Source organism: Nuphar pumila, chromosome 4 (genome assembly GCF_984573655.1).
Source record: "Nuphar pumila chromosome 4, dmNupPumi1.hap1.1, whole genome shotgun sequence".
NCBI classification, from domain to species: Eukaryota; Viridiplantae; Streptophyta; class Magnoliopsida; order Nymphaeales; family Nymphaeaceae; genus Nuphar; species Nuphar pumila.
In genome coordinates, this window is record NC_143252.1 from 681,729 (window position 1) to 709,339 (window position 27,611).

The following is a 27,611-nucleotide window of genomic DNA, read 5'->3' on the forward strand; positions in this document are numbered from 1 at the left end:
ATTCCATAGTGGTTTTTATGGAGGGCATATTGGTGTTCAAATGATAGTTAAAAAGATCCTCAGGGCAGAATACTATTGGTCGACCATTGACCATGATTGTTAATCTCATATCAGAAAATGCATAAAATGTCAAGAGCATGGTAATGTCATTCATGAAATCTCATCTGCATTGCATTTTGTTGCATTTCCATGGTCATTCTCCATGTGGGTGTTCAATGTCATAGTTATCATCCATATGCATGCATCCAACAATCATCACAATATCCTAGCCACCACTGAGTACTTCAACAAGTGGGTCAAAAGTGTGTCTTTGTCTTGAGTATAAGGTCAACATATAGCATCATTTATCTACAAGAACATTGTGTGTCATTTTGGCGTACCCAAAGATCTGATGAGTGACAATGATTCTCATTTCAATAATGAAAAAGTGAGAAAGATATGTGAAAATTTTGGCATTTCCTAGTATTTTTCGACCCTCTATTACTCCTAGGATAATGGTTAGGTCGAAGCCACCAAGAAAGCCATTATCTGCATAATTGATAGAACTATAGAAATGAGTCGAGATTGGCATGAAAAATTGCATGATGCATTGCTTGCATATCACACCACCACATGTACTCTCACTAATGCCACTCCTTTTGAGATGGTATATGAAAGCCAACCCATATTGCCTCTACAAGTGCAGTTATCCTCACTTAGGATAGCTGCTACTCTAGAAATGCCTTTGGAAGCTCAACAAAAGCTTAGACTGGTATAACTAGATCTCTTAGATGAGAAGAGACTCCTAATCATTGAGGATAATGAGGAATATAAGAGAAAGATCAAGTGATACTATGCTAAGCATGTGATTGAGAGGTCTGTCCAAGTCAACGAGATAATCTTGAAATTCATTCACTATGTGGGACTCACACCCATTGGTGAAGTGATGCCCAAATTGGGAAGAACCCTACATTGTCAAGCAAGTATTACTTGAAAACTCATACCGATTAATCAACTTTGATGGAGTTGTATTTAAAAAAAAATTACTATTAGGTTGGATTTGAATTTAAAAAAAATGCTCAAAGAAATAAAAAAGAATGATCTTGCTTTAGAATTAACTTATTATCATTCAAAAGATCCAAGGATCTTCAATGAGATTACAATATCTCTTCTTCGTACTGCACATCCACGTAAGTTTCAATTTTGATTTGCATTTTGTAAATTTTTTGATTTTAAAATATATTATCACTTTTTTATTACTTGATTTTATTTTTATTATAGATATGGTGAGAAATGAGTGGAGCAAATGTCCACATCTTGCAAAATTTAGCACCTAAATACTTAGTCAACCATGCAGTGCATCTGCATGTGAAAGAATTTTGAGCGCATTTGAAGAGGCACATACCAAACAAAGAAATTGTCTTGAGCCAACAACTCTTACTGACTTAGTGTATGTGCGTATAAACATGTACATGCAACAAACTTCAGTTGAAAAAAAAAATAAAAGATTCTCGCCCTATTATATATGAAGACATTGAGGCATTTGCATATGGCTCAATTAAAGAAAAAAATGAAGAAGAGGAAATAGAAGATGAGGAGGAGGATGAAAACATTGAAAGCCAAGGAAGTGATGAAAACACTTTTGATTCCACCTTTGATTTTTTAGCCAATAGCAAGTAAATGTTTTCTTTTATAATTTTGAATCTTTTTGTTTTCTTATGAAGTTGTGATCATTTACTTTTTGTTTTGATACTTGAATATTGATAATTAATTTTTCATGATTTAGTTGATTCTTCTTACATATTTGGAGCACATTTGAAAGTTGGAAAGATGTGGGAAAAGTGATACAAAGTAAAAAAAATGGTATGGTTTTTTCAACCGATCCAAACAAGAGAAAAAAAATTGAGTCTTTCCTAAAAGGTACACTTTTTGATGGGAAACATTCCTCCAAAAAGTGGAAGAATGTTTTCAGAAAAATTTTGTGAGCCCTCTCCCCATCTCACCACCGTCACCATCCATCTTGACCACCACCACCCACTATCACCCACCTCCTGAAAAACCGCCCTCTCTATGATTTTTCACCATCCATCTCATCACCATCACCCACATCCTAGAAAATTGTATTGGAGAAGCTACACCACCCACCACCCTATGATGATTTTTCACCACTATCCATCTCACCAATACTACCACCCACCATCACTCACCTCCCACAAAACTACCCTCCCCACCATCCATCACCCACCTCACAAAAAACAGTGCCGAAGAAACTCACCCATCTCTTGAAAAACCCTATCGGAGAAGCTCCACAGCTACCACCCCCTCCTCTTATCTTCCATTTTTTTAAGATTTTGCATTTTATTTTTCTCATGCTACCCAAACACATGAAATTTTTTTATTCTAGAAAATATATCATATCAAAAGTACTTCTCATAGGCAAAATTTTCTTTTCCTGTGAGAGTTTTTCTTACTTTCAAAGATGCCTTTGATGGTTTAGTTGATACTTATTACACATTTCATGTTTGTTGGTTTATTTGATATATATATATATATATATATATATATATATATATATATATATATATATATATATATATATATATATATATGTTTGTTGGTTTAGTTGATAGTTGATACTTGTTAGTTACATATTTGATGTTTGATAGTTTAGTTGATACTTTTTACATATTTATTGTACGATGCTTCTTGGATATGGTTAGTAGGATTGAAAATAAATTTTATAATTTTTTGCATGTAAAATTAATTATGTAATTAGTTTATTTTTGTTTAGAATTTTTATTTTTTTATCTTTTTAAGAATTTATTTGATTTTTTAATAATTTTTTGAGATTTTGCCAAAAAACTTGAAAACCTCCCGAGAAATTCACAATAGAGAAATTGCGGTTTTAAACTTTTGTCACTATGATCATAATATACTCACGCGTGTACAAACGTTTTTCTATTTAAAGTGACAAAAACTACAAAAAATTAAATACTGTGGTTGGTGGGTCCACCCCTAGGATGTACCAGGTAAAATTTATTATTACACCAACCAATGACAAAAGTATTGGGAAGGTTCCACTCGGCATAAACCAGCAAGCTCGGTTAGTGAGTGGATAGAGTTGGTCCCAGCTGAAGTCTGGGCAAGTTTTTGCATGGCTTGGCGGTGCTCCTCTATGGCTTCCATGGTGGAGGGGGAGGCGCGGTGGTTGGGTAGAGCGGCTTCACTGCTGAGAAGATGTTGTTGTGGTCGATGCCTCCACCAGCACTGCCTGAAAGAGCAGCGAGTGCAGCGACAAGGCCAGCATTGCCGGCAAGAGTGGGCTCAGTGTAATTGTAGTTGCTGCGGACGTCGTGGAAGTCATCTAGGCGGTCGGGGCCTCCGACCATGGCACCCGTAATGAGGTTGGGGTTGGGATTGGGAGAGTCACGCCACTTCCACCCACCGGTACATGTGTACTTAGTGTTGTCCCAAGGGATGGAGGCTGCACGATGGTGGACGTGCTTTGGGTAGTTGGACCCCCATCCCACTATGTAGCTCATCTTCTTTGGGTTCGAACCCATGATGTAGTCGATCTGCAACATCATCGTAGTCAGTGCTTGCGTGAGAGAGAGAATGGCATGAAAGAACTAACACCAGCGCTGCACCAAAAAGCTGTCGGTAATTAAGACTCAATTATTTTGGATTGGTTTCTCCTCACAGAGACTGGATCAGTTGCAATAACATTGCACGTTTCTGATGTGCCGCTGCACCTGGGCACCCTCCATCTTTTCTGTACAGCTTTGTCAGCTGTGGGACCCAACAGCAGATGGTGGGTGCTCTGGGGCAGCGCACATTTGAAATGTGCAATATGATCTTTTCCCCCCTCTCAACGCCCCTATCAGCTCTAAAAGATGGACGTGCGTATCAGGTCAGAGCAACATCTGATGGGTTATAGTTAGATGTCACCATTGTTGGATCAGTGTTTTCAGACGTTCATTTTGGAAGTCACAGATGCCCTGCATCTAAGGCATCATCGGCTCTGAAAAATAAAACATGGGACCCATCTACATGTTGTCTTGCCGAGTCCAACAATGGTGTTTTGGATGCAGTTCATCGCATGGATGGAAGGCATCCTGGTGACATCTGACGGTAACCCATCAGATGTCGCTCTGACCTGATAACGCACTCAAAATATGCCCCAAGTACAGCACTTTTCACTCGTAAAATTACTTGGGCCTAGGCTTGGTCTCATGATCCAGTACACACAAGAGCTGACTGTATGTAGCACACCTTTCGCCGGGCAACAGAACCAGTAGGATTGGGCCAACCAACTTTGGGCTGCCTTCAGCTTGGCTAAGCTCAAACCACGCTTTATGTGGAAAAATAAATTCAACGCATGATTGAAAATATGGTAACTATCAAACAAAGCGCTCTATTTGTGTCATATATCCAATCTGAAAAAAAAAAAGTCAGTTTGTTGACATTTTTCAAATTTCCTTTTTTAAATCTGACCTTACCAATATGATTACATGGTTTATTTCATGGAGAATAGGTTGATCATTTCTTTGAACTCGTAAATATGTTTTTGAGAGGCTTTAAAAACCAACAAGGTGCAATACATAGAAATTTCATGACAAAAATCTTATTTTTATGTCGAAGAAGTATGATCCAAGGTGTGACCCCTATACATAGTTTGAAATCATAATGGCAAGCATTGTTGTCTAGTGAACCTGACCCTGCAGATGCATTCAGCATAGCTTATTTTCTAGGGATTGGATCTTGGTTTGTGTCATTTTGGCATAAAAGGTAGGATTTTAAGTCATTTAATTCTTGAAAACATGTGTCCATGGAATACTCACATGATCTAAAACTTAATTTCCACTCCACAAACTACGTACATCAGACCGCAGCATCAGATTTATAAAAAGTCAAAAAATATGAAAACTATAGTGGTTTTTTAATAGATTGTACATACTGTTGATAGTAACAAATGTCTGTTGAGACTATATATATATATATATATATATATATATATATATATATAGAGAGAGAGAGAGAGAGAGAGAGAGAGAGAGAGTACGTGCTTGTGATACATGTTTGATGGTTTTATGGGTTTTTTTGTTTTATTTTTAAATTCTAACCATACAAATGTGATCTATGTACTTGATTTTATAGGGATCAGCTCTTGAAGTGTTTGATTCCGACACATTGGTGGGTTTTTATAAGGTTCGAAAAATCAATGGTCCAAAATCTTTGTAAAATTTTTAGGCTCCAAATATAAATTTTTTTATAAAAAACATATGATCCAGGTGTGGATTCCTCGTAAATCAATCATGCCTAACACATTTATGGGGTCAGAAATGCAAAAAAAATAAATACCAAAAGAGCAAAAAAAACCCATCAAGCATGTATGGCAAGCACCTACTCTCTATCTATCTATATATATATATATATATGTGTGTGTGTGTGTTTCAATAGAATATGAGAACTAGAAATATGGCTATTTTCAACACTTTTTTTGTAAATTCAATCATGTTGATGTGCTTGGCATGGTGAATTTGCTAGGAGTCAACCATTGGATCGTATATTTTTTATGAAAAAATATGATTTTCAATGCTTGAATATTTATGAAGATTATGAGCTATTGATTTTAAAGCCTTAAAAAAATCTCGCCTATGCATCAAAATAGAATGATTCAAGAGCAATTTCTTATAAAACCAAGCATGTAGCTCACATCCTAATAGTTAGATTCAAAAGAAAAGAACAAAAAATTCATGAAAATCACAATTCACACATTAGTTCTTATATTTTTAGTGAATATATATATATATATATATATATATATATATATATATATATATATATAGAGAGAGAGAGAGAGAGAGAGAGAGGCCATGCTAAATGAGTATTTCAGTTTTTTCATTTTATTTTTAAATTTTGACCGTACATATGTGACATATGTACTTGATTTTATAGGGATCATCTCTCGACTCTGACACATGGGTGGGTTTTTATAATATTCAAAAAATCAACGGTCCAAAATCTTTGTGCATTTTTTAGACTCCAAATATCATTTTTTTCATCGAAAACACATGATCCAAGTGTGGATTTCTCGTAAATTGACCATGCTCAACACATTTATGGGGTTGAAACTATGAAAAAAATATTGAAAGATCAGAAAAATCCATTTAACATGTTTGATTTAGCACTAACCCATTTCTCTCACTCTCTCTCTCTCTCTTTATATATATATATATATAGTTATTTTCATTTGAATCTAACCCCATGCTTTGTTTTATAAGAACCCTCTCTTGAATCATCCCATTTTGATGCATAAATGAGATTTTTTTAAGCCTTCAAAATCAATGACTCATAATCTTCATAAATATTCAAGCATTCAAAAATCACATTTTGTTATGGAAAATACATGATACAATGATTGATTCCTAGCAAATTGACCATGCCTGGCACATCCACATGGTTGGATTTGAAAAAAAAATGTGTTTGAAAATTCTCATATTTGTAGTTCTCATATATATATATATATATATATATATATATATATATATATATATATATATATATATATATATATATATAAGAAAAGTGGTAGTAGACTTCTAATTTTTTGGCCAAGCATTTTAGGGTTGTTTTTTACAAATCTTAACGTCAAAATTTATTTGGCATGGTCGATTTGTTGGGAAACATTAGCAAGATCATGTTTTTTATAAAACATGTGATTTTTTAAGCCTTAAATATTTATAAAAACCTTACTCTGTTGATCTTTTGTAACATTATAAAAACCCATCTGCGTCTGGCATGTAAAACACATGAAAAAACCTTGGAAAGCCGCTGGCAGTAGGCTAAAAAAAATGGTTGGCAGCTACCACCTACTCTCTCTCTTCAATGGTTTGGGGTTTATTTCAGTTCAATGGGGATCATTTCTTTGCACGCTCAATTACAGTTCAATGTGGTCCATTGAATCTGCTTGAATTTTTATGTTAGCTGGCGGAAGATATAGCTTTCTGTGTTTTAATCAAAACTGCAACTGGCAATACTTTAATCAAGGCTCTATGGTTTATTAAATCCAGATCAAAAGATGAAAAAGCCTACACAAGGTCAAATGAGGTTTCAATACTGGTTGTAACTTGACCAAGTTCAGGAACTAGATCTGCTTTCAATTAAATAAGTTGGGAGTTCATGGAACTAAAAATATGCTACTATGATCCAAAAATGGAGCCTGAGGGTATCTCTACCATGTATGTTTGCTGATTTTATAACTTATTAAGATACCAAAAACCTGACGCATGAAAAAAGAAAATTACAAATGATATTCTGCTACAAAATCACCTTTAGAAAGAAAAAAAAAAGAGAACCAGTGAGGTGAGCACGAGTTAAGAATAAAGGCAATGGGAAAAACATAATCATTACTCAGGGGGCCATGCAGCAAAAGGATGCCATAGGTGGTAGGAAGACGGGTGGGGATCAGAAGGTCACATCACGTCAGGCACGTACAGAGGCCCAGGTAGGCTCGGTAATGATGGCAGGCTCATCTAGTCCAAGGAACGAGACGAGGAAGGCAGTGTTTCAGGATAAGGGAATGGTTGGTCCCACAGATCCAGTTCAACCTCGATGAGCGGTTCCCTGCTCAGTCTCGTACCCAGGCAGGAGGAGTATTCTGGAATCCCCCTAGGGTTCTCCTTTAAAGCAAGTTGTATACCTCGGATAGTTCAGGATGGAGTTTCAAACCTAGGTGTATCCCATCGCACCCTGCCAATTCGATATAAAAAAAAAAGGAAAACGAAGGGTCTAGAAGTAAACCTCGCAAACAACAACCAGGCCAATGCAACCAAGCTGAGCGAGCAGATATCCTCAGAGACCTAAGCAACCTGGCGGGGCAATGGTGCAAGAACCCTCATGCAGGGAAGAAAAGGAAATTAGAAGGCATGATAGACCCCTCCCTTTTCTTGGAGGGAGAGACAGACGGAGGATATAATGAAGGGAGGCTCTGATGGCTCTTCAGAGAACAACACACTTCCCCAAACGCCCATCCATGAGAGTGCAGTTGTGGAATATTAGAGGCCATGGCAAAAGCTGAGACAGACGACAGATAGTGGAGACTCTTCAGGAGGAGTAAAGTGGATTTGGTTTCCTTTCTGGAAACCCAAATCACAGTCGATGTGTTGCCGAAAATTCAAAACGAATTTTCCAACTTTTGTATTGCAGGGAACTTTGAAGTATCTTCCAACAATCGTATTTATTGTCTTTGGAGGCCAGAGGTGGTCAAGGTGGAGCTGACCTTCGTCACGGATTAATTGGTGACGGTAATGATGAAGGAAAGGAGAAGTTGATACTCGTATCAGGAGTTTATGCCCATAATGACCCCAATCTAAGGAATAGTTTATGGGATTTGCTATCCACATGGCATTCCATGGATTATAACTGGAGATTGGAACACTATGAGATCCCCTCTGGAGAGAAGAGATGCCCTGATTCCCCATCCTGACACTCTGACAGTGATGAATTTAATTAATTCCACAATTGAAGCGTGTGGCCTTATGGACCTGGATGCAAGAGAAGGCATTCTGCAAAACAATCAGGTCAGAGCGGGCTTCAGAGTGAGCAGACTTAACTGGGGCTTTATCAACTCTGATTGGATGGTAGCCTTTCCCAATTTGGCAGCAAGCCTAATCCCCCGAATAGTCTTGGATCACAATGGGGTCTTGATCAACAACCAACCTGGTAAGCATTTTAAATCGTCCTTCAAATTTTTTAAATTTTTGGTCATTGCATGGGGAGTGCGGAGCGGAGCCATAGTCCAAGTGACATTTAATGGGTGCACATGTTTAAGCTCCTGTTTTGCCTGGATGAATTGAAAAGAAGATTGGTGGAATGGTCCAGGAAAGTTTTCGGGGATATTCCTAAGTACGTCAAGGAGATTTCTACCGAGTTGGAGGCCTGTCAGAAGGCAGCATAATCAGGGAGAACCCGAGGACCTGTACAAAGAAATCGACCTTAGGGAGGAGCTTCAATCCCTTCTGATAATGGAGGAAATGATGTGTAAGCAAAAAGCGAGTTAAATGATTAACTGAAGAGGATCGGAACACTTCTTCCATTCTCAAGTCAAACGGAACATGTTGAAGAAGCAGATTCTCATGATATGCAGGGAGGATGGATCAGTACTTGAGACACGAGGAAATATTGGCAAAAGCAGTGAAGTTTTTTTAAGGTATTTTTCAGAGCTTAGGGGACGGATCATAGGATAAAGGTTGGGTGGATGAAATGGAAAAGTGCTACTGGAGTGCTGTGCGATCGCAGAATGCCATTGCGGTTGAAGGGAAAGTTTTATAGGACGACTATTAGACCCGCTTTACTATATGGTACGGAATGTTGGGCTGCCAAGAGACATCATATTCAAAAAATGAGTGTAGCTGAGATGCGGATGCTTAGATGGATGTGTGGAAATACAATAAAAGATAAGATTCGGAACGAAGAGATACGTAAGAAGGTAGGTGTTGCACCCATTGAAAATAAGATGCGAGAGAATCGTTTACGGTGGTTTGGACATATTCGGCGAAGGCCTAATGATGCTCCAGTTAGAAGGTTGGAGAAATGGGAAAATATATTAGTTAAAAGAGGTCGGGGTAGGCCTAGGAAGACTTGGATGGAGATGATAGGAAAGGATATGAATGCTTTGAACCTCACCGAGGACATGGCGTTGGATAGAAATGATTGGAGGAAAAGGATTCATGTGGAAGACCCAAAATGAATTTCTTTTTTGGTTCATATCGCTGACCCCAATTGTTTTGGGATGAAGGCGTAGTTGTTGTTGTTGTTGTTGTTGTTGTTGTTGTTGTAGGGGACCGATCAAACAATTTCAACCGCCATTCATCTTTGGGATCGACAACGGAGGAGAATCAGAGCCTTCTAGCAAAAGTCCAGGACGCAAAATTAAGTCAAAGGGGCGATTTTTTTTTATCTAGAAGCAGACAACGTCCAAGGCCTAGATGGATTCCCCACGACCTTTTTTTTTTTGCATGTACTGAGAGATTGTGGGTTCCGATTTGTGTAGAGCAGCCAGGAATTTCTTCTCTACTGGAAAATTGTTGAAGAGAGTGAATTGCACTAACATCATTTTGGTCTAATTTTGGTCGGTTTAGACCGATTAGTCTCTGAAATTTTGTGTACAAAGTCATCACTAAGATTATTGTTACCAGAATAAGCGGGATCCTAGAGCGTATTATTATCAGCCACAACCAACGGGCATTTTTTATAAGCTGGGGAATCCAGAATAGCATCTTCCTATTGCACGAGTTGGTGGACTCAATGACAACACAAAAAAAAGATCATCATCATCTTCAAGACAGATTTGATTCAGGCTTACGATAGGGTTGAGTGGTGTTTCTTACGGCGCACCCTCCTCCTGTTTGGTTTTGCCGAAGAATGGGTGAACAAGATTATGATGCGTCTACATACCTCATCCTTTGTTGTCATCGTAAACGGGGATCCTAGTAAGCAGTTCTTGAGTAGCAGAGTGCTGAGATAGAGAGACCCAATGTCCTTGTTGTTGGTGCCTGCGCAAAAAGAGTGACAAAAAATACCTGAAGGGGTCATGTTCGATAATGGCCGATTAACCAACCCAATGTGTATTATCTATGAGACACTCAACTCCATTGCTACCCTCATTGAGTGCAGGCCCTTCAGCGATGGTGAGTAGGATTCAATCACAGAGCAATCAACTACTATGTTGATTGTTTTGCTGTTTTCTGCAGAGTATGGGTCTCTTATCAATACCCTTTTTATAACTTTAATTAGGGAACAGTTTTCCTCTAAATGGTAGGGCTTATTGGATAGGGACACCTTTAGAGGTGTCCTTGTACATGGTTGACTCCAACATTTTCTCACTTGTCTCAGCGATAAACTCTTAATCAAAAACTTTATGAGAATGACTTAATGAATAAATTGGCCTTTATAAATCTATTCTATATATCCTTAGTTTTGTATCTCTAATCTTTATGAGATTAACAAAACAACCATAATGAAAATCAAAACTGTATATGATCACTTTATTCAATGCATATGTCAAAAAGAGTTTAACAAACTCATCACCAATACATGTTCGGAATACAATCCTAGTGTTATTTAGTAAGAGGATCAACAATCATCTTTTTGGTACCAATATTAACAATATGCACTAGATGATTCTATATTTTTTCTTTAACAACAAAATACTTTAATTTCATATGCTTACATGATGTAGTACTTTTATTGTTATTCGAAAAAGATACCACAACTTCATTATCACAGTATATCTTCAGTGGTTTCTCGATGGAATCAACTACCTTTAACTGTTATATGAAGTTCTTCAACCATATGGCCTGCGAAGTAGTCTCGTATAATGCTATAAACTCTGCTTCTATGGTGTGAATAACAGTAGTCGTCTGCTTCCCACTCTTTCAAGAGATCGTGCCCCTAGCAAGTAAGAAGATGTACCCAGTAGTAGACTTTCTACTATCAAAGCATCTTCCTAAATCCGTATTTGAGTAGCCAATGACCTCAAGGTGGTCAACCTTATGATACGTCAACATATAATCTTTTGTCCCTTGTAAATACCGTATGACTTTTTTAGCAGCCTTTCAATGGGATATGCCTAGGTTAGATTGAAATCTACCAAGCATATCTACTGTAAAGGAAATATCTGAATGTGAACAAGTCTGCGCGTATTATAAGCTGCCAACAACTGATGTATATAGATAAACACTCATTTGTGCTTTGTCAATATCGTTCTGTGGATAATCCTTTAGGGTCAATTTATCACCTTTTGATATGGGTGATATACCAGGAGAATAATTTTCCATCCCATATTGCTTTAATATTTTATTTATGTAGGTTCTTTGGGAGAAACCTAAAAAACCTTTTGCTCTGTCTCGACTAATCTCTATGCCAAGTATATAAGCAACCTCACCCATATCTTTCATGTCAAAATATGATGTAAGAAATTGTTTTGTCTATACAAGTAACTTTATATCATTGGTTGCAAGTAATATATCATTTACATACAATATCAATATGATGAACTTACTCCTACTTTCCTTAAGGTATATACATCGATCAATGATGTTTTCTATAAACCCGAAAGTCACGATGACATGTAATAATTTAATATACCACTTTCGGGAGGCCTGTTTAAGTTCATATATTGATTTGTTAAACTTTCAAATCAAACGATCATCTTCAAAAAAACCAAGAGGTTGTTCCATGTATACCTCTTCATTCAGATCCTCGTTGAGGAATGTTGTTTTCACATCTATTTGATATAGCTCTAAGTCATAATGAGGCACGAGGGCCAAAATTATCCTCCTTGACTCATTAGTTGAGACATGAGAAAATGTCTCATTATAGTCAATGCCCTCCATCTAGGTGAATCCTTTAGCAATCAATCTTGCCTTATGTCTCTCTATGTCATCTTTGGAGTTTTTTTTTGTCTTAAAGACCCATTTACACTCTATGGGTTTTACTCCTATAGGCAACTCGACAAGATCCCACACTTGATTCTTAGCCATAGAGTCAAACTCTTCTTTCATGGATTTTATTCAGTGCGAAGATTATTTGCTTTCAACTGTTTCCATAAAAGTCAACGGGTCATTATCTATATCTATGAAATCATCAGGCTCTTGAAGGTACACCACATAAGCAAGATGTATGACAAATTTTCTACAGGTTCAGATTGAACATGTTCATCCTATTTGTGTTCTTTTGCATTATCCATAATAGGTTCATTTTGGATTTGTGCATCAACAACCGGGAGATCAACCGCATCATTATTAGGAATAACAATATGGTAATACTCGGTGTTCTCCTCAACAGGTAATGAAACTGAATCTTGTATTTTCTCAAAATCAAGATTTTAAAGTGCACTTAATCTGACTGAACCATCTTCAAAGAATTTTACCTTATCTATTTTAACAATATATCGTGAATGAGATAGGCAATAAAACATGTATCCTTTTTATCTTTCTAGATAATCAATGAAATATCCACTGGTTATTCTTGAATCAAAGGCTTTAATGTGGGGGTTATACAACTTAGTCTCTACAGAACATCCCCATATGTACATATAAGACATTGATGGTTTTCTACCTGTCCACAACTCATAGGAAGTTTTAGGTACAGATTTCGTAGAAACCTTATTCAAAATATACACAGCAGTCCTTAAGGCTTCACTCTACAACTTGATGGAAAGTGTTGAATAATTCAACATGTCTCTGACTATTTCTTTAAACGTATAATTTCTTCTCTCAGCTACACCATTTTGGTAGGCACTACCAGGTATGGTATACTGAGACACAATGCCTTCATCTTTGAGAAATCGCGCTAATGGTCCTTTCCTTTGTCTTATCTCAGTAAACCTACCATAATATTCACCACATTTACCAGACCTGACTATCTTAATAACTTTATCGGTTTGTTTCTCTACTTCTTTCTTAAATTCTTTAAAAATTTGAAAAACATCAATTTTTTCATAAATCAAGTAGATATACATATACCTAGAATAATCATCAATAAATGTGACAAAATATCTTTCGCCTATGTAACAAGGGGTAAATGGTCCACATACATCTGTATGGACTATTTCCAATATCTCACTACTATGTTTGACACCCTCTTTACATGTGTTTGTTTGCTTAGCCTTTATGCAATCAACACACGGGTCATTGTTAGTAAAATCTAGGGATTTCAAGATCCCTTCCTTCATGAGTCTCTTTATTCTCTTTTCAGAGATATGACCCAACCTTCGATGCCAAAGCATGTAGGACTTATCATCAATCATGCTACGTTTATTCTCAACCAACACGTATTCAGAAGTCAAAGACTCTTGAGTTTGGATCTTCACGTTTAATTTATATAAACCATCATAAACAAAAGCAGAACTAATTTCAATTGAATTTATGTATATGAATAACTTTGAGTTTTCAAATTTAAAACAATATCCAAATTTATCTAACCTTGAAATTGAAATTAAATTTCTATTATATGATAAAACATAAAAAATATCATGAAGATTCAAATCTACGCTGGTATCTAAAGTGATCATGCAGGTCTCAATACCCTTCACATGTGAACACATCTTGTTTTCTGAACAGATGCTCTTCTCATGCATTGTTGATTCCCTTCTGTTCAGGAACGACTGCAAACAATTGACAATATGAACAGTAGCACCAGAATCAATCCACCAGCTATTTTTAGGAATATGTAATAAATTATATTCATGAGAAAAAAATGACAAATTACCTTTCTTTTCTAACCATTTCTTGTACTTTATGCAATTCGTCTTCCTGTGTCCCTTCTTCTTGCAAAATAAGCACTTTATGGGAGCATAATCTAGTTGCTTGCTCTGAGATAACTTTTCTCCTTTTTTCTTTTTCCTAGCATTTTTCTTAAATGCATTTTTCTTTGATCCTACTTTGGATCTATGAGAAGTCATATGTACACTTTGCGCCTTCTCTTCTTTCAATCTCTCTTCTTCCCCAACACACTTGGACATAAGTTCATTAAACGTATATTCATCATTATGTGTGTTGTAAGAGATCTTAAAATGACCATATTCCATAGGTGGGGATGCCAAAATTAAATGCACTAGGAATGAGTCAGAAATGGTCAGCTTCATGTCACTCAGCTGGGACGCTATGTTCCTCATTTCCAAAATGTGCTGACGAATATTACTCCCTCCAGAATACTTCATATATATGAGTTTTGACATTAGGGTACTCGCCCTAGCCTTATTCGAACTGACAAATTGTGCTTCAATGGCACTCAGGAATTCCTTCACTATACTGCATGATGGGATAGCACTGTGAATATTCTTAACCACCTTAGATTGTAAAAGCAACACACTAAGTCTATTTGAGCGCTCCCACTTCTCAAAAGCACTCTTTTGTTCAGCAGTGCTTTGATCTGTCAGGGCAGCAGGCTCGTCCTTTATTAAAGCCAATTCCAAATCCATATACCCTAATGTGAAAAGGGCAGTTTCTTTCCAATCACTAAAATTAGATCCATCAAGAAAAAGAATAGTATTCGAGTCATCTAAAATCACAGAACCAGAAACTGCATAGCAAAAGATATGTATAAAATAGAAGCATATACGAGATAAACCTAATAGAAAAAACAATAAATAAAAGGTCTTTCACTACAAGAAAAATGCTAATTAGTGACGATAATTTGCGACCAATTTTTTTCGTCGCAAATTTGTGATGAATTAGCGAGAGAAAACTATTTGTCGCTAACATTCAAAATATTTACAAAATTAGCGACATAAATATCTTCGTCGCTAATTAGCGATGGATTAGCGACAATATTTTTTGTCACCAAAACACTACAAAAAAATGCTAATTAGCGACGAAATTAGCAAGGGATTTTTTTTGTCGCTAATCAATCGCTAATTAACGATGGATTAGCGACGAAAAAATTCCCTCGGTAATTCTACCGCTAATTTCCAATTTAAACTGTCCCACCTGAGGCTGGAAAATTTCCCTCCCCTCGTTCGAAATTTTCCCTCCCTCTATTTTTTCCTCCCCCCGTTTGATTTAAACTGTCCCCACCTGAGGCACTTTTTAGGATGCCAGAAGCTCCGCCCTTCCTCTGCCAATGCGCAACAGACTCTCGCACCACGGAGGGCAGTTGGAAGAGGGCGTTGAGCCGGCTGAACCACGACGTGGGCAGGAGTAGGGTGGGTTGCTACTTCAAGCTTGAGGAGCGCAGGTCCAGCTTCACCACCGAGATCAGGGCAAGGACGACGACGTTCCTCACCATGGCCTACATCCTCGCCGTTAATGCCAACATCCTTACCGACTCCGGTGGGCTCTGCTCTGTCTCAGATTGCATGCCGCTCTGCAGCGATCCCTTTGTCCCCGTCTCCTCTTGCTCGGGCACCAACGACACCTCCATCCTCCATCCCCGTCTCCTCCTGTTGTGGGCCTCCGCGCGAGGCTTGCGAAGCTCGTCCTCAGGCCCGTTTGCGTCTCCTCCTCTGCAAAGATCGTCCTCTTCTGGCGTGACAATGGCGTCGGCCCCCAGAGATCAATTCCCATCCACGTCTGTCGTGACTGGATCGCTGTGGAAGAGCATCCCGACGCTGGAACGTGCTGGTTCTGTGCAAAAAAAAAATGCTCCTTGCCGGAGAACGCATCGGCAGAGAGCAATTTTTTTTTTTTTTTAAAAAAAAATTTAACGACGGATTAGCGACGGATATTATCTATTGCTAATTTAAAATAGCGAAGGACTCACGATGGATCATGTCCGTCGCTAATTCGTCATAAATTAGCGACGAAAATAGCGGCGGATAAGTTTTGGCACTACTTAGCGTCGAAAAATTCGTGATGAAAGTTATCCATCGCTAAACTATTTAACGACAAATTAGCATTGGATTAGCGACGGATTTTGGTCGTCGCTAATCCACAGGTTTCTTGTAGTGTTTAATATGCTTATTTTCGGGCGAGTGTAGAGGGTCATCAAAGTCCTGCTTTGGTAAGAGTTTTGACACACGTAATCCCTACGCCTACCGACCATAGCTGGTATAATTAAAGCTCATGTGAAGCTAGACCATCAACACATGTCACCTTTGATGCACATACGCAATACATCCCAACACACTTGCTTTATTTTACCTTACTTAAATTTCAAATACGATGAAATCTTCTTTGGGTCACTTCATCATTTCATGAATTTAAGTATAATATTAATATTGGATAAAACTGTATGATAGAACACCATTGACGACATAGATGCATCCAGTTACTTTGGCAACATGAATTCACTAAGTTATCTAAGTATCCTTGATTCCAATATCAATTATACTTAATGCATGTATAATCACAAATAAAATGCATGAAAATAACAAAACAAGCTCAAATGGGTAAAACCTGGGGTCCTAAAGCAGGAACCGGTCTGAAAACACCCTGAACCAGTTTGAAACATCCCCGAACCGGTCATCTAAGGGTCCGAACCGGTTCTGAACCTTATGAATCAGTGTCAAGTAAAAACAAAAGTTCATAAAACCCTATAATTGTATGCCAAAATCTATGTATCTTCATATATTTATGAAAATATGGTCTTAGCATATCAGAACCAGTGAAAAACTGGAAGGAACCAGTCAAAAATGGCTCTAAACCGGTCTAAAAAAAAGACCGTATCAGTTTTTAATCCGGTTCAGGCCAAAAAAGTGCCTCAACCCTGCAAAAGCATGGGCCTGACCCGGTTCAAAATGTATCTGGGTCGGATCCGATCCGAACATAGCTCGAGTTGAACTCGGTCCAAACTGGACTCGGGTCTGACCCGGTCCGAATTGGACCCAGATCTATCTGGATCAGACCCAGACTCGAAACCATTATGGGTTCAGGTCCGATCCAAAGAAAATGGCAGGCCCGATCCACTTGAAATGGGTTTGGATCAGGCCACCACTAGGTCGGTACACTGGATCCGACCCGGTACCCAAATTATCAAAAAATCAAAAAGCCATTCAATTTCTGTGAAAACCGAAATTTTCGGTTTTCTCAAAAACCGAATGCCCTTTTTCACCAAGTTTTGTGGTGACCTATGTGTCGCCGATCACCGACACGTCGCCTGCCGGCGACCCACACCGGTGGCTGGCCGAAAGACTGCCAGCAGCAGCAACCCCCACGACCACCGACGGTCTCAGGCAACGTCTATAGTCTCCGAAACCCCATCCCGACGGCTAAGAAAGGGGTGGACACCGACGATTTGGCGAAACCCAACAGTGTCTGTCGTCGCCAGTAATCATCAATAATCTGGCGACCTCACCCTCCACCGGCAGCGTTCTGTGATGACCTTGGCGTAGGCAGATCCCCTTGCAGCCCGACGGCCACATGGGAAACTGCAGAGAAAGGGGGGGGGGGGGGGGGAGACCAACGCCGGATGTTGTTTATTTTGCCTGACACCCCGACGGCACACGTGAATCGACCAATGAGAGGATCTCTACCCAACGACGCATCTCGGTGACACCTCCATGGCCGAAAACCCTTTGACAGAAAATCCTCTAATTAGGGTTTCCAACAAAAGCTTATGTCAGTCAGCGGCACCGACGAGGCCGTCAGCTTGCAACAACCCCCTTTAGCTCGGTGGCGATCCAACAATAGAAGTCCCTGCAGCCCGACAACCACTGGTAAAAAAACCCACAACTTATCCTTATGTGGTTTGTTTGTTTTTTTCTTGGAAAGCATTGCTGGAAACGTTGTCGCCCCATGGTGACAGTCGACGACGACAACAGGAATGAGCCGGTTACCCCTTCCATCCCGGTGAAAGCCGTTTATGCGAGGGGATACTCAGATTAGCAGAACGGGAGCATGAACAGGATGCTCCCGATGCACCCACACCCGCAGCCAACCTGCGGTGCCCCGTGAGGATAGTCACAAAAAAACACCAACAGACCCGTGTAGCAAAAAAGTGTGACGTGGACTCATAACCCAATGTTGGCGTCTGCGCAAAAAGAGAGACGAAAAATACCTGAAGCGCCCATGTTCGTCTGATAATGGTCGATTAGTGAACAAAATATGTATAATCTTTAAGATGCTAGACTCCCCAGCCGATCGCTACCCTCAATGTGTGCATGCCTTTCAGCGATGGTGAGCACGATCCAATCCAAGAGCAATCAGCTGTGTTATTGTTTTGCTATTTTTTGCACCGTATGGGGGTCTCTCATCAATACCTCTTTTATAACTTTAATTATGTGATTAGTTAAGATAATTGTTCCCTCTAAATGGTAGGGCTTATCGGATAAGGACACCTCTAGAGGAGTCCTTGTAAGTGGGTCACTCCTGCATTACGTGGGTGACACCTGCATCTGTTCTTATTAGTCATGGAAGGGCTCACCAGAAACCTCAACAAAGCCGCAAACTCCAGACCGATCTACCTGGTGAAAGTGAAGGTGTCGTCATATTTTGTATGTGGATGACGCCCTTTTTTATTTTGAGGGATCACAAGCAGTCTATCTCCAATTTTGTGAAGTTGATGAAAGATTTTGAAGACGCCTCTGGCCTATTAGTTAGCAAATATAAGTCGGTTTTTGTAGTGTTAAACCTGGACAGAAGAAGTATAGCTCAGATTTACAGCTGGAGTAGCTGGAGATCGGTAGCACTTCCCTTGTAATACCTAGGCCTCCCCCTGTTTTGAGGGGCCCTGAAGAGATTAATGTGTCAACCATTGATGGATAAATTAGGAAAGCAGCTGGAAACCAGGAGAGGATGAAGTCTTTTGTTCTCTCAGCTTTACCGGTGTATTAGATGCTGAGTTTTTAGATTGCCAATAGCAGTCTTGAAAGGGATGGAATCCATTATGCGTAAATTCTTGTGGAAGGAGGAGGATCAAGAAAAACATGTCCACCTTTTGGAATGGAGCAAAGTTTACAAACCTCTCAAGGAAGGAAGATTGGGCAAAAGAAGGCATGGGCAAAGGTATGGTACCAATCCAGGCAGTTCTCGTTAACAGCAGTTTGGGAAACAGTAAGGGAGAAGGGGTAGGTGGATGCGATCTTTAAGATGATGTGGAAAAAGAACCTCCTTCCCCAGAGCAGCAATCACTGTGCGCTTTGCAACGGATAAAAAACTCCTCACACATAGGGGTGTCAACCCTGGTTTACCTGGATCTGCCCCGAACCAAACCCTATAGGGTCTTGGTATAGTGATAAATAATAAGACCTGAAGGTCCTATTAATACATGGACTCGGGTACTGTTTGTGAAATTTTATACCAGACACAGACTCGACCCGATTAAGACTTGCATTTTTTCAATATAAAAATAATAAAAATATAGTTTTACCGGGTATGGTCCGGGTCTGGTTCATGTAGTTTTTATCGGGTCTGGGTATGGTTTTTCTTATAGTGGACTCGATTAGACTCAGGTCCAGACCCGGTACCATACCTGAAAACTGGGTCCAAGTCTGATACCACCTGGGTCCTATCCTAACCCGACAGGTTGACACCCCTACTCACACATGATAGACTCAAAAGATTGGGAGTCTCGATGACTAGCCAATGCGCTTTGTGCTATCGCAAAGAGAAAACATGCCCACACATTTTTCTAGAGTACCACAGAGTTGAGCGTGTATGAAGGAAAGATTAGGAGTCTCGATGGCTAGCCAATGCACTTTGTGCTATCACAAAGAGAAAAACAGGCCCACACATCTTTCTATAGTGCAGCAGAGTTGAGCGTGTATTGGAGGAAAGTGGTGGAGATATTCTATAAGAGATGGACAGGGAGCACCTCTATTCAACACACCTCTTCTTGTGACAATGTATGTTTCAAAGACTCGAAATTTCGTCGTTGTTGGATGCTATCCTTCCATATATAGTGATTTGGAAGATCTGGAAGCTCATGAACGAAGCTATATTTGAGGGCAGGGTTTGGAAGGAAGATTTTGAGAAAGAAATTCTGATGGATGTAAGAAACCATGTTTTGAACCTTACTAAACACTCCTCACATCCAGTGGCAATGCGCTAGGGTTGACTTGATCTATGGAAGGCACCTCCTGATGGATAAACAAAGGTTAATATCCATGACATACATATGGGATACACGATTAGGGAGGTGCATAGTGACAAAAGTTAAAAATGCAAAATCTCGGGAGTCAAAAAAACTCGGGAGATTTTGAAATTTTTCTTAAATCTAGCATTTTTTCTGGCAAAATCTCGGCAATAAAAAATAAATTTAAAAATATAAAAAAATATTTTTTATAGGAAAATATAAATATAAATAAAACACATTTAAAAATAAAAATCTCAAGATAAACATCTGCTAAAATTGTAAATATTGCTATATTTTGTCACAGATTGAAAATCTCGCAAGAAATTGCCGTTTTAAACTTTCGGGCAATTTCTCACGATGTTACATGAGATTTTTATAAATCTCCCAATATTTGTTACAGAAGGGAGGTGAAGGGTAACTTCATCAAAGCTGGATGTTTTTCCCAATCAGGCTCCTTAGGGGCAGGGAATGGAATGGCTGGTTACATGCACTTTTGAAGGTAATAGAGTGCAGCAATATCGTTTTGGAAAGTTGGGGAGCAGATCTGGTGGGCGAGATTAGGAGGCCTCTGGAGTGGAGGAATAGTAGAAGGAAATTAAACCCCTCAAAATCTCATTAATTTTTTGTATAGACTGGATAGATTTCAAATTGTAAAAGCATCTTGTTATACAAATTTTTTGGCCAGGACTCGTACTAAATTGGCAAGAGCGAGGGTGAGGAAGTCTTGGACCCTTAATTGGCACCCCCTTTCTGAGAACTCACCACTAATAATAAACTTGTAGGGCTCTGCCTAAGTCCAGCTTGCCTTTTGAAAAAAAAAAGGGAACTATTTTGCAACAGTCAAAACCTGCCAAACATATTCTATCTGCATTTTATTTTTTGAAGAAAAAGGAAAGTAAAACTATTTCGCAACGCAAGTCAAACATTCCATCTGAAATTGATTTTTCTTTTTAATTAAAGCCATAAAAGCTCAGTTATAGTTTTTCCTAGTTAGAGCAAATGAGAACGTTTTTTTGCTTAGTTACATGACCATGCTGTTAGAATTAATGGGTAAAAGTATGGATGGTCATAAATCTCGATTTGAGTATACAAACCTCATTTATAGCTATTTATGCAATTCATAAACTAAAAAAAAAAACTTTAGTTAATTGTCGTGATAAACTTATGAATGGTAGATGGGGCACTTAATTAAATATTCGGATCGATGGTAGACGTGAGATGGGCACTTCCCAAGGAAAAAAGAAAGGCGAGCGCCATCCATGCGTGGGCGATATTGTAAATCAAAGAAAGATGGTAGTTGCCACAACGTGGGTGGTAATGTGCATGCCTTAGACTAAATTAAGCCAACCTTTGTGTTGCTTGCCACCCACCTTTTTTAATGAACCCCTGATTGAGACTTCTTGCCAATTTGACCAATGAATATGTATATATTGATGAGAGAGGATCGGGTGAGAGGCAGCCCTGACTGTAATCTCCAGTGCTTCTCTCTATGCTGCGGGCTGTTTATCTACAAGATGAACCGCCTCCCAAACACTATGAAAGAGTTCTTTATATTTTAGATGGACCCCACAAGTTTTTTTTCCCCAACCATTGATACCCTGGATGAAGGGCATCTAGAGAGTACACCAAATGAGCACTTGAAATAAACCCAAAGCATTGTGTTTGAGAGACCATTCATCCTTGTGGATGTGAGGCAGCTCTCACGGTAATTTATTAGAGCTGCCTCTGACCATATATATCCGTTCTCTCTGTTAATCAGGTGCGAAGCCTTCGCCTAATAATTAAATTCAGAGGAGCACATTGGGAATGCATGTGAACGAGATGGGGGATGAGCTGTTGTTTACCTGAGAGGTGGCGAAATCTCGAAGAACCTTCAAAGGGAAGAAATATGGACCACAATACCAACCAGGAATGCCTGTGGCGTTCAAGTAATCGCTGTATATGGCAGCCAAAAATGCCGCATTTGCCACGTACTGAAGAGGCTGCGGTCGACCATGGTTCAACTGGATCATGCCACCTGCACCAATTCAAGTATATACCCCCATCCGAGGCATCATTAATTTCAGATTATGAACATAATGTTACGGAGATCAAATTAAACGAATGCAGGCTCCATTGATCACAATGCCGTGCGTTTACATCTTGCCTCAGTCTCTAGGAGATCCAGTGCTTGCTCAAGTGCATGCCTTCCTATGTAACACAACAAGGCCAATCACATAATACCATTCCACAGGCCATGACAGCATTTCATGAACTCCTCAACAGCAGAACGCAAAATCCATTCATAATACTGTCATGTGATTGGCCTTTGTCACATAGGCAGCAGGCATTTAACCAATTCTTGTATCCCCTGCTGGCTTCATTCCAGCTTCTTGGCTTCACTGGCAATCTCACACACGCAACGCAGGCCCACTTCCCTTAATTTGTTTGATTATAAAAAATCGACTCCTCCAAACATACTGAACTTAGTCCCCATGTTAGTCATTGAACCCTACCCTGGGGTTTGGGGACATCACTATGGATTTGATCGTCCTAGAAAATATCATAAGAGATTTTTTTCCGTTGGCTGTACGCCCACAGTAACCATGCATGGACAGAATACATAAAGTAACTGAATGTCTTCAGGGGACTGCCTAATCCCATCTAGCTAAAAAAAAAGAAATGCTGAAAGTAGATTGACACCACCCTGCACCAAGAATGGGATCTGGTAAAGCGGCGTTTTACGAAGCCACTGTAAAACAACAAGACATGACCCCTCTGTTTTCTTTGGCATAATACCACACCAAACAAAATTATTCCGTACAAGTCTTAGTGGCTTTTATTTTGATCGTTTTAGATAAAACGCTTTACATGATCCCAAGCAAGAGTTTTATTTATTGGTTTATTGAGAGAGAGAGAGAGAGGCAAGTCAGTCTACTGTATTATAATTAATTAATTACCGTTGGTGTAGTTGAAGACGTTGAACTGCTGCAGGTAAGAGCAGAGTGTGATGCCCGTTTGGTTCTGGTAAGCCTGCAGCATCTCCTCGTAGGGGTAACCCGGGTTCAAGAACATCCTGTATCTGGTCAGGAGCACCATGGCTGCCGGTATCTTGTTGTCCCAACTGAGGACGCCCAAGTCTGGGACATTCCGAAGGGCCTTAGCATTGCGAGCTATCCCTGGGTTAGTCACCAGGCTAAGGTAGGACATGTTTCCGGTAGCGTAGTACAGCCAAGCACCACCCCAAATGTACTCGTCATAGTACCCTGTGGAGTTGTAGAAGTTTGCAATTGCCGGGTTCCCTTTGCTGTAGGTGCTGCGTTTTCCACCATCACGAGCGAATTTGAAGACGGTAGCAGCAGCACCCACCAGCTTCTTGGAGTAGACAGGATCATCTTTAAATACAATGGAGGCTGCCGCAAATGCTGCCGCCATCTCTCCCGCCAAGTCCGCGCCAGAATCTGCACTCTGGAAAGGACGAGCGTAGTCCATGTCCTCTGGTCTCTCCCAGCAGTAGTGATCATCCGGAGTTGTGCTTCCGATTACGGCAATTCCCACCTACACATATGTAGACAAGAGGATACATCTATTAGTTCAACCTCATAATTAATTATGCAACTAGTATATGTCAATATCATATATAAGGACAACTGAATTGAATACAAGATACTTCTTTTTTCCATTTAATTTTTTGCTGAATTAATTGATTCCCGTTTCTTTTTTGATTGATTCTCGTTCCTTACACTGAAAAAAAAGAGGAGAAAAAATCAACTGCTAATTAATTATAATAGGCCTAGCTAAATGAGGAAGCGATGCATTGAACGCTTGATCAATTGCCTTAGCTGGTTTGCAAATAATGATGCCAAGTTCAAGTGACTGGCTGCAAAAACATCATTAGGTTAAGCCACGTCCAACAAACAGGCAACCATTAAGATCCTCTCTCTCTCTCTCTCTCTCTCTGAACAAATATTTACATTGAATGTTTTGTGGGTCACCCTAGACACATGCACAAAAGAAAAAAAAAAAAAGAGCATGTGCAAATGAGCATGAGGCGCTCACGCTCACAATGACTCTGCTCATATATAGGTAAGGGCGACTTTTAAATGTCAGTAAGTGCTTGGGATGTCACGAGTTTGAAACCCATCACGGTGATTCCTTGCCACAATGCGAAAGCTGGGTGAATTCCCAGATGGGCAGGGGGGCCCTCAAGGGATTTACCAACCAGATCCCTGCCAATTTGTGATCGGTAAAGAGGGGGAGGGGGGTTTGGTGTTCTCCCTTGGCCAAGCCAAAAGAAACGAGCATGAGCGGTCACACAACACACATACACACGGAACTTGATAAAACATAGAACCCAAGTGCCCATGGAATACATCAATACAATCACTTTGATTTGTTTAATATTCTATTTCGATAAACCTGGTTAGGAAAAGATGATATTTCGTTCCACTGGGCAACTGCTTGGATTAAGAAATTAAGCTGTTATTTCATCCTTTTGGTAAGATCATAAGTAGAGGTTACATGTACCTGGCTATAGATATGGTTGATGGTAGAGGCAGAGGAATTGAAGGTGAGGAGCATGTAGTCGGTACCCCATCTGATGAGTTCTCTTATGTGGTCATATTCCCCCATGGCCTTGTACTTGCTTGCATACTCCACAACACTCCAGCTGAGCATGGTCATGGAGAAGGCCATTGGGAAACCAAACTTGATGTTATCACCCGCATCATAGTAGCCACCCACCAGCCCTCCCTTCACGTCCGTCAGGTCAGAGCCGTCCTTCATGCCAGAATTCCTCCGCCACGAGATTCCATTGTTCGCCGGTAATCTCCCAGCTGCCAAACCCCAAATTAAGTTATCTATGGATGCGTGATGATTAACATGATACATGCTATTGCAGATGATGGCCCTGGACAATTAGACTTTGTGCTATTGTAAATAATTACGTACCACTAACGACGATAAGAAGGTCCAATTCAAAAGAAAATAGAGAGAGAATAAATGATAACGAAGGTGACTTTTCAATGCAACCATGGAGGATGGTGACAATGATACAGAAGGGCTGTCAATGATGGTAGGGTGGACAAAAAGGATCCCAATCTTTTGACATAGGATGGGTCCTATCCTATATTGATCTTAGCTGTTCAGCTAAAAGCATTTGGACGGTTAGGATCAATCCACATCCAGGTGAAAATATGAGCCAAGCTTAGCCTTTGATCGCACGGTTAGGGTTGAATGTAGGACGGAACCCATCCTATGTCAAATGATGGGATCCGTACTCGATAGATTTTGAGAACTCCAAAAACAACCATAACGTGTAGATGAGAGAGAGAGGTGGGGCTGTCACTCACATTTCTGTGCATTGAAGAAGAGAAGAACCTTATGAAGCCCAAGCGTGTAGTTGTCAGGAAGAGGAGGCGGTTCCTTCTTCTTTGGTATGCTTTTGGCGATGACGGTGGGCAACACGATGAAGACGACTGCGATCACGATAGACCACACGGTCCATTTGAAAACCTTGCGCTTACAAACCACGCACCCCAAATTGACATACTTCCTCTGCTGCTTCTTCTGATCTGGAGGGCCCAAGAGCCAACTCTGTTGCGTCTCGTCCAGATGATGGTTAGAGGAAAGGGCCGCCGGATCGATATCCATGTTCCTGCTCCTCCCATCTTCGGCGCCAGCAGGCTCCCCATGGATCTCAAACGGCCCACCCCAGTGATTTGCAGCATGCATCCTATCCTATTTGCTCTCTCTCTCTCTCTCTCTCTCTCTCTCTCTCTCTCTCTGCCTTTTCGTCGAATGCTCGCCACCTCTCGCTTCTTGTTCAGCGTGATCTTCCTCTACCTCCTCCTGACTTGCTTCTGCCGTCCTCCTTTTATAATACTGGTTACTTAAACCACTCTCGCTCTCTCTTTACTCGCTTGTTTTTGAAATTGACTTCCTTTTTATGCTTTTTATTTTTCAGCGTATCTTTTCGGGTTGAGCAGGTTCGTCGAAAAGTCGGCCTACTACATGGCCAGGAGGAACAAGAAATGACAGCGACACTTTGGACGGGCCACTCCTTACCTTTTTAACCTTCAGCTGAGCAAATGCTTTTTTTGGTTTATTTTTCTCTCCCTCAAGGTTTATTATTTGGTGTTTCATCATACGTGCTTCTAGTCGGTGTCAAAATATTTTTTTTTTTAAGAAAGTCAAAACTAATATGATAGGATAAAGTAAACCCAGTGCAACAAATCTAAACAGGGATGATGAGCATAGGCGGAGCTGGGGGGGGGGCTGTAGCCCAGTCCTGCCTCCTGGCCCAGTTAAAAAATAATAATAATTTATAAGCCCAGTCCTAGCCCAGCCCTGATTCCGTATGGAATAGATTTTTATCCATTTTTTTAGCCCAGCCCTGACTGCAGCAAATAGTTTGATTTGTCCATATGAAATAGATTTTTATTAATAATTGTAGCCATTTTTTATTTTATCTCAAAAAAAAATTTGGGGGGGCGCTGCCCCCTAAACCCAGACTATCACACAAAAAAAATTTTTGCTACACCCCCTGTTTGCCCCCCCCCCCCCCCCCACACACACACACACACATGAATCCTAGCTATGATGAGGTATCACCCCTGAATAGTGAAAGCCCATAAGTTAAGGGCCACCGAAACATAAAAGAACATCCATGAGGAAAACACGTTTTATCAACCAATTCTATTACAACCAAGTTGGTGTAAATTATTTATTCAATTTGTTTTTTTTTTAATTAAAACCGTTCAAATGGTGTTTTCTAAGATGGGATGCCAGTTGACTCCAGATGCAATCGCCTTGTGACAGCTTGGCTGCCTGCCTCAATGGTCACGCCGTGTTGATTGCTACAGCTATATATATATATATATATATATACACGCCAATAAAAGTCAACGTCGTTTGGTTAGGTTAATTAAACAAAAACAGGTCCCTTGAAAGTCTTTAACTTGTAGCTCATGACGTGTTCTGCCCAGTTATATATATATATGCTAACACACATTTTGAGAATGCTTCATGCATAATTTAATTTTTCCTGTACACGCCAATGAAAGTCAGCGTCGTTGGTTAGGTTAATTAAACAAAATCAGGTCCATGAACTCCACACCCTTGAAAGTCATGACGTG

At 39.8% G+C, this 27,611-nt stretch overlaps 1 protein-coding gene across 1 annotated transcript; it reads right to left on the reverse strand.

The window, feature by feature from the left end:
- Positions 1-3,002: 3,002 nt before the first annotated feature.
- LOC149839002 (endoglucanase 12-like) lies at positions 3,003-26,323 on the reverse strand. The gene is made up of 5 exons (XM_090002197.1): positions 25,827-26,323; positions 25,003-25,310; positions 23,436-24,033; positions 22,341-22,513; positions 3,003-3,554 (listed from the first exon to the last, which is right to left on the reverse strand). The coding sequence occupies exons 1-5, from the start codon at positions 26,206-26,208 to the stop codon at positions 3,153-3,155; spliced, it is 1,863 nt and encodes a 620-aa protein (XP_089858323.1). The 5' UTR covers positions 26,209-26,323; the 3' UTR covers positions 3,003-3,152.
- Between the last annotated feature and the right edge of the window lie 1,288 nt (positions 26,324-27,611).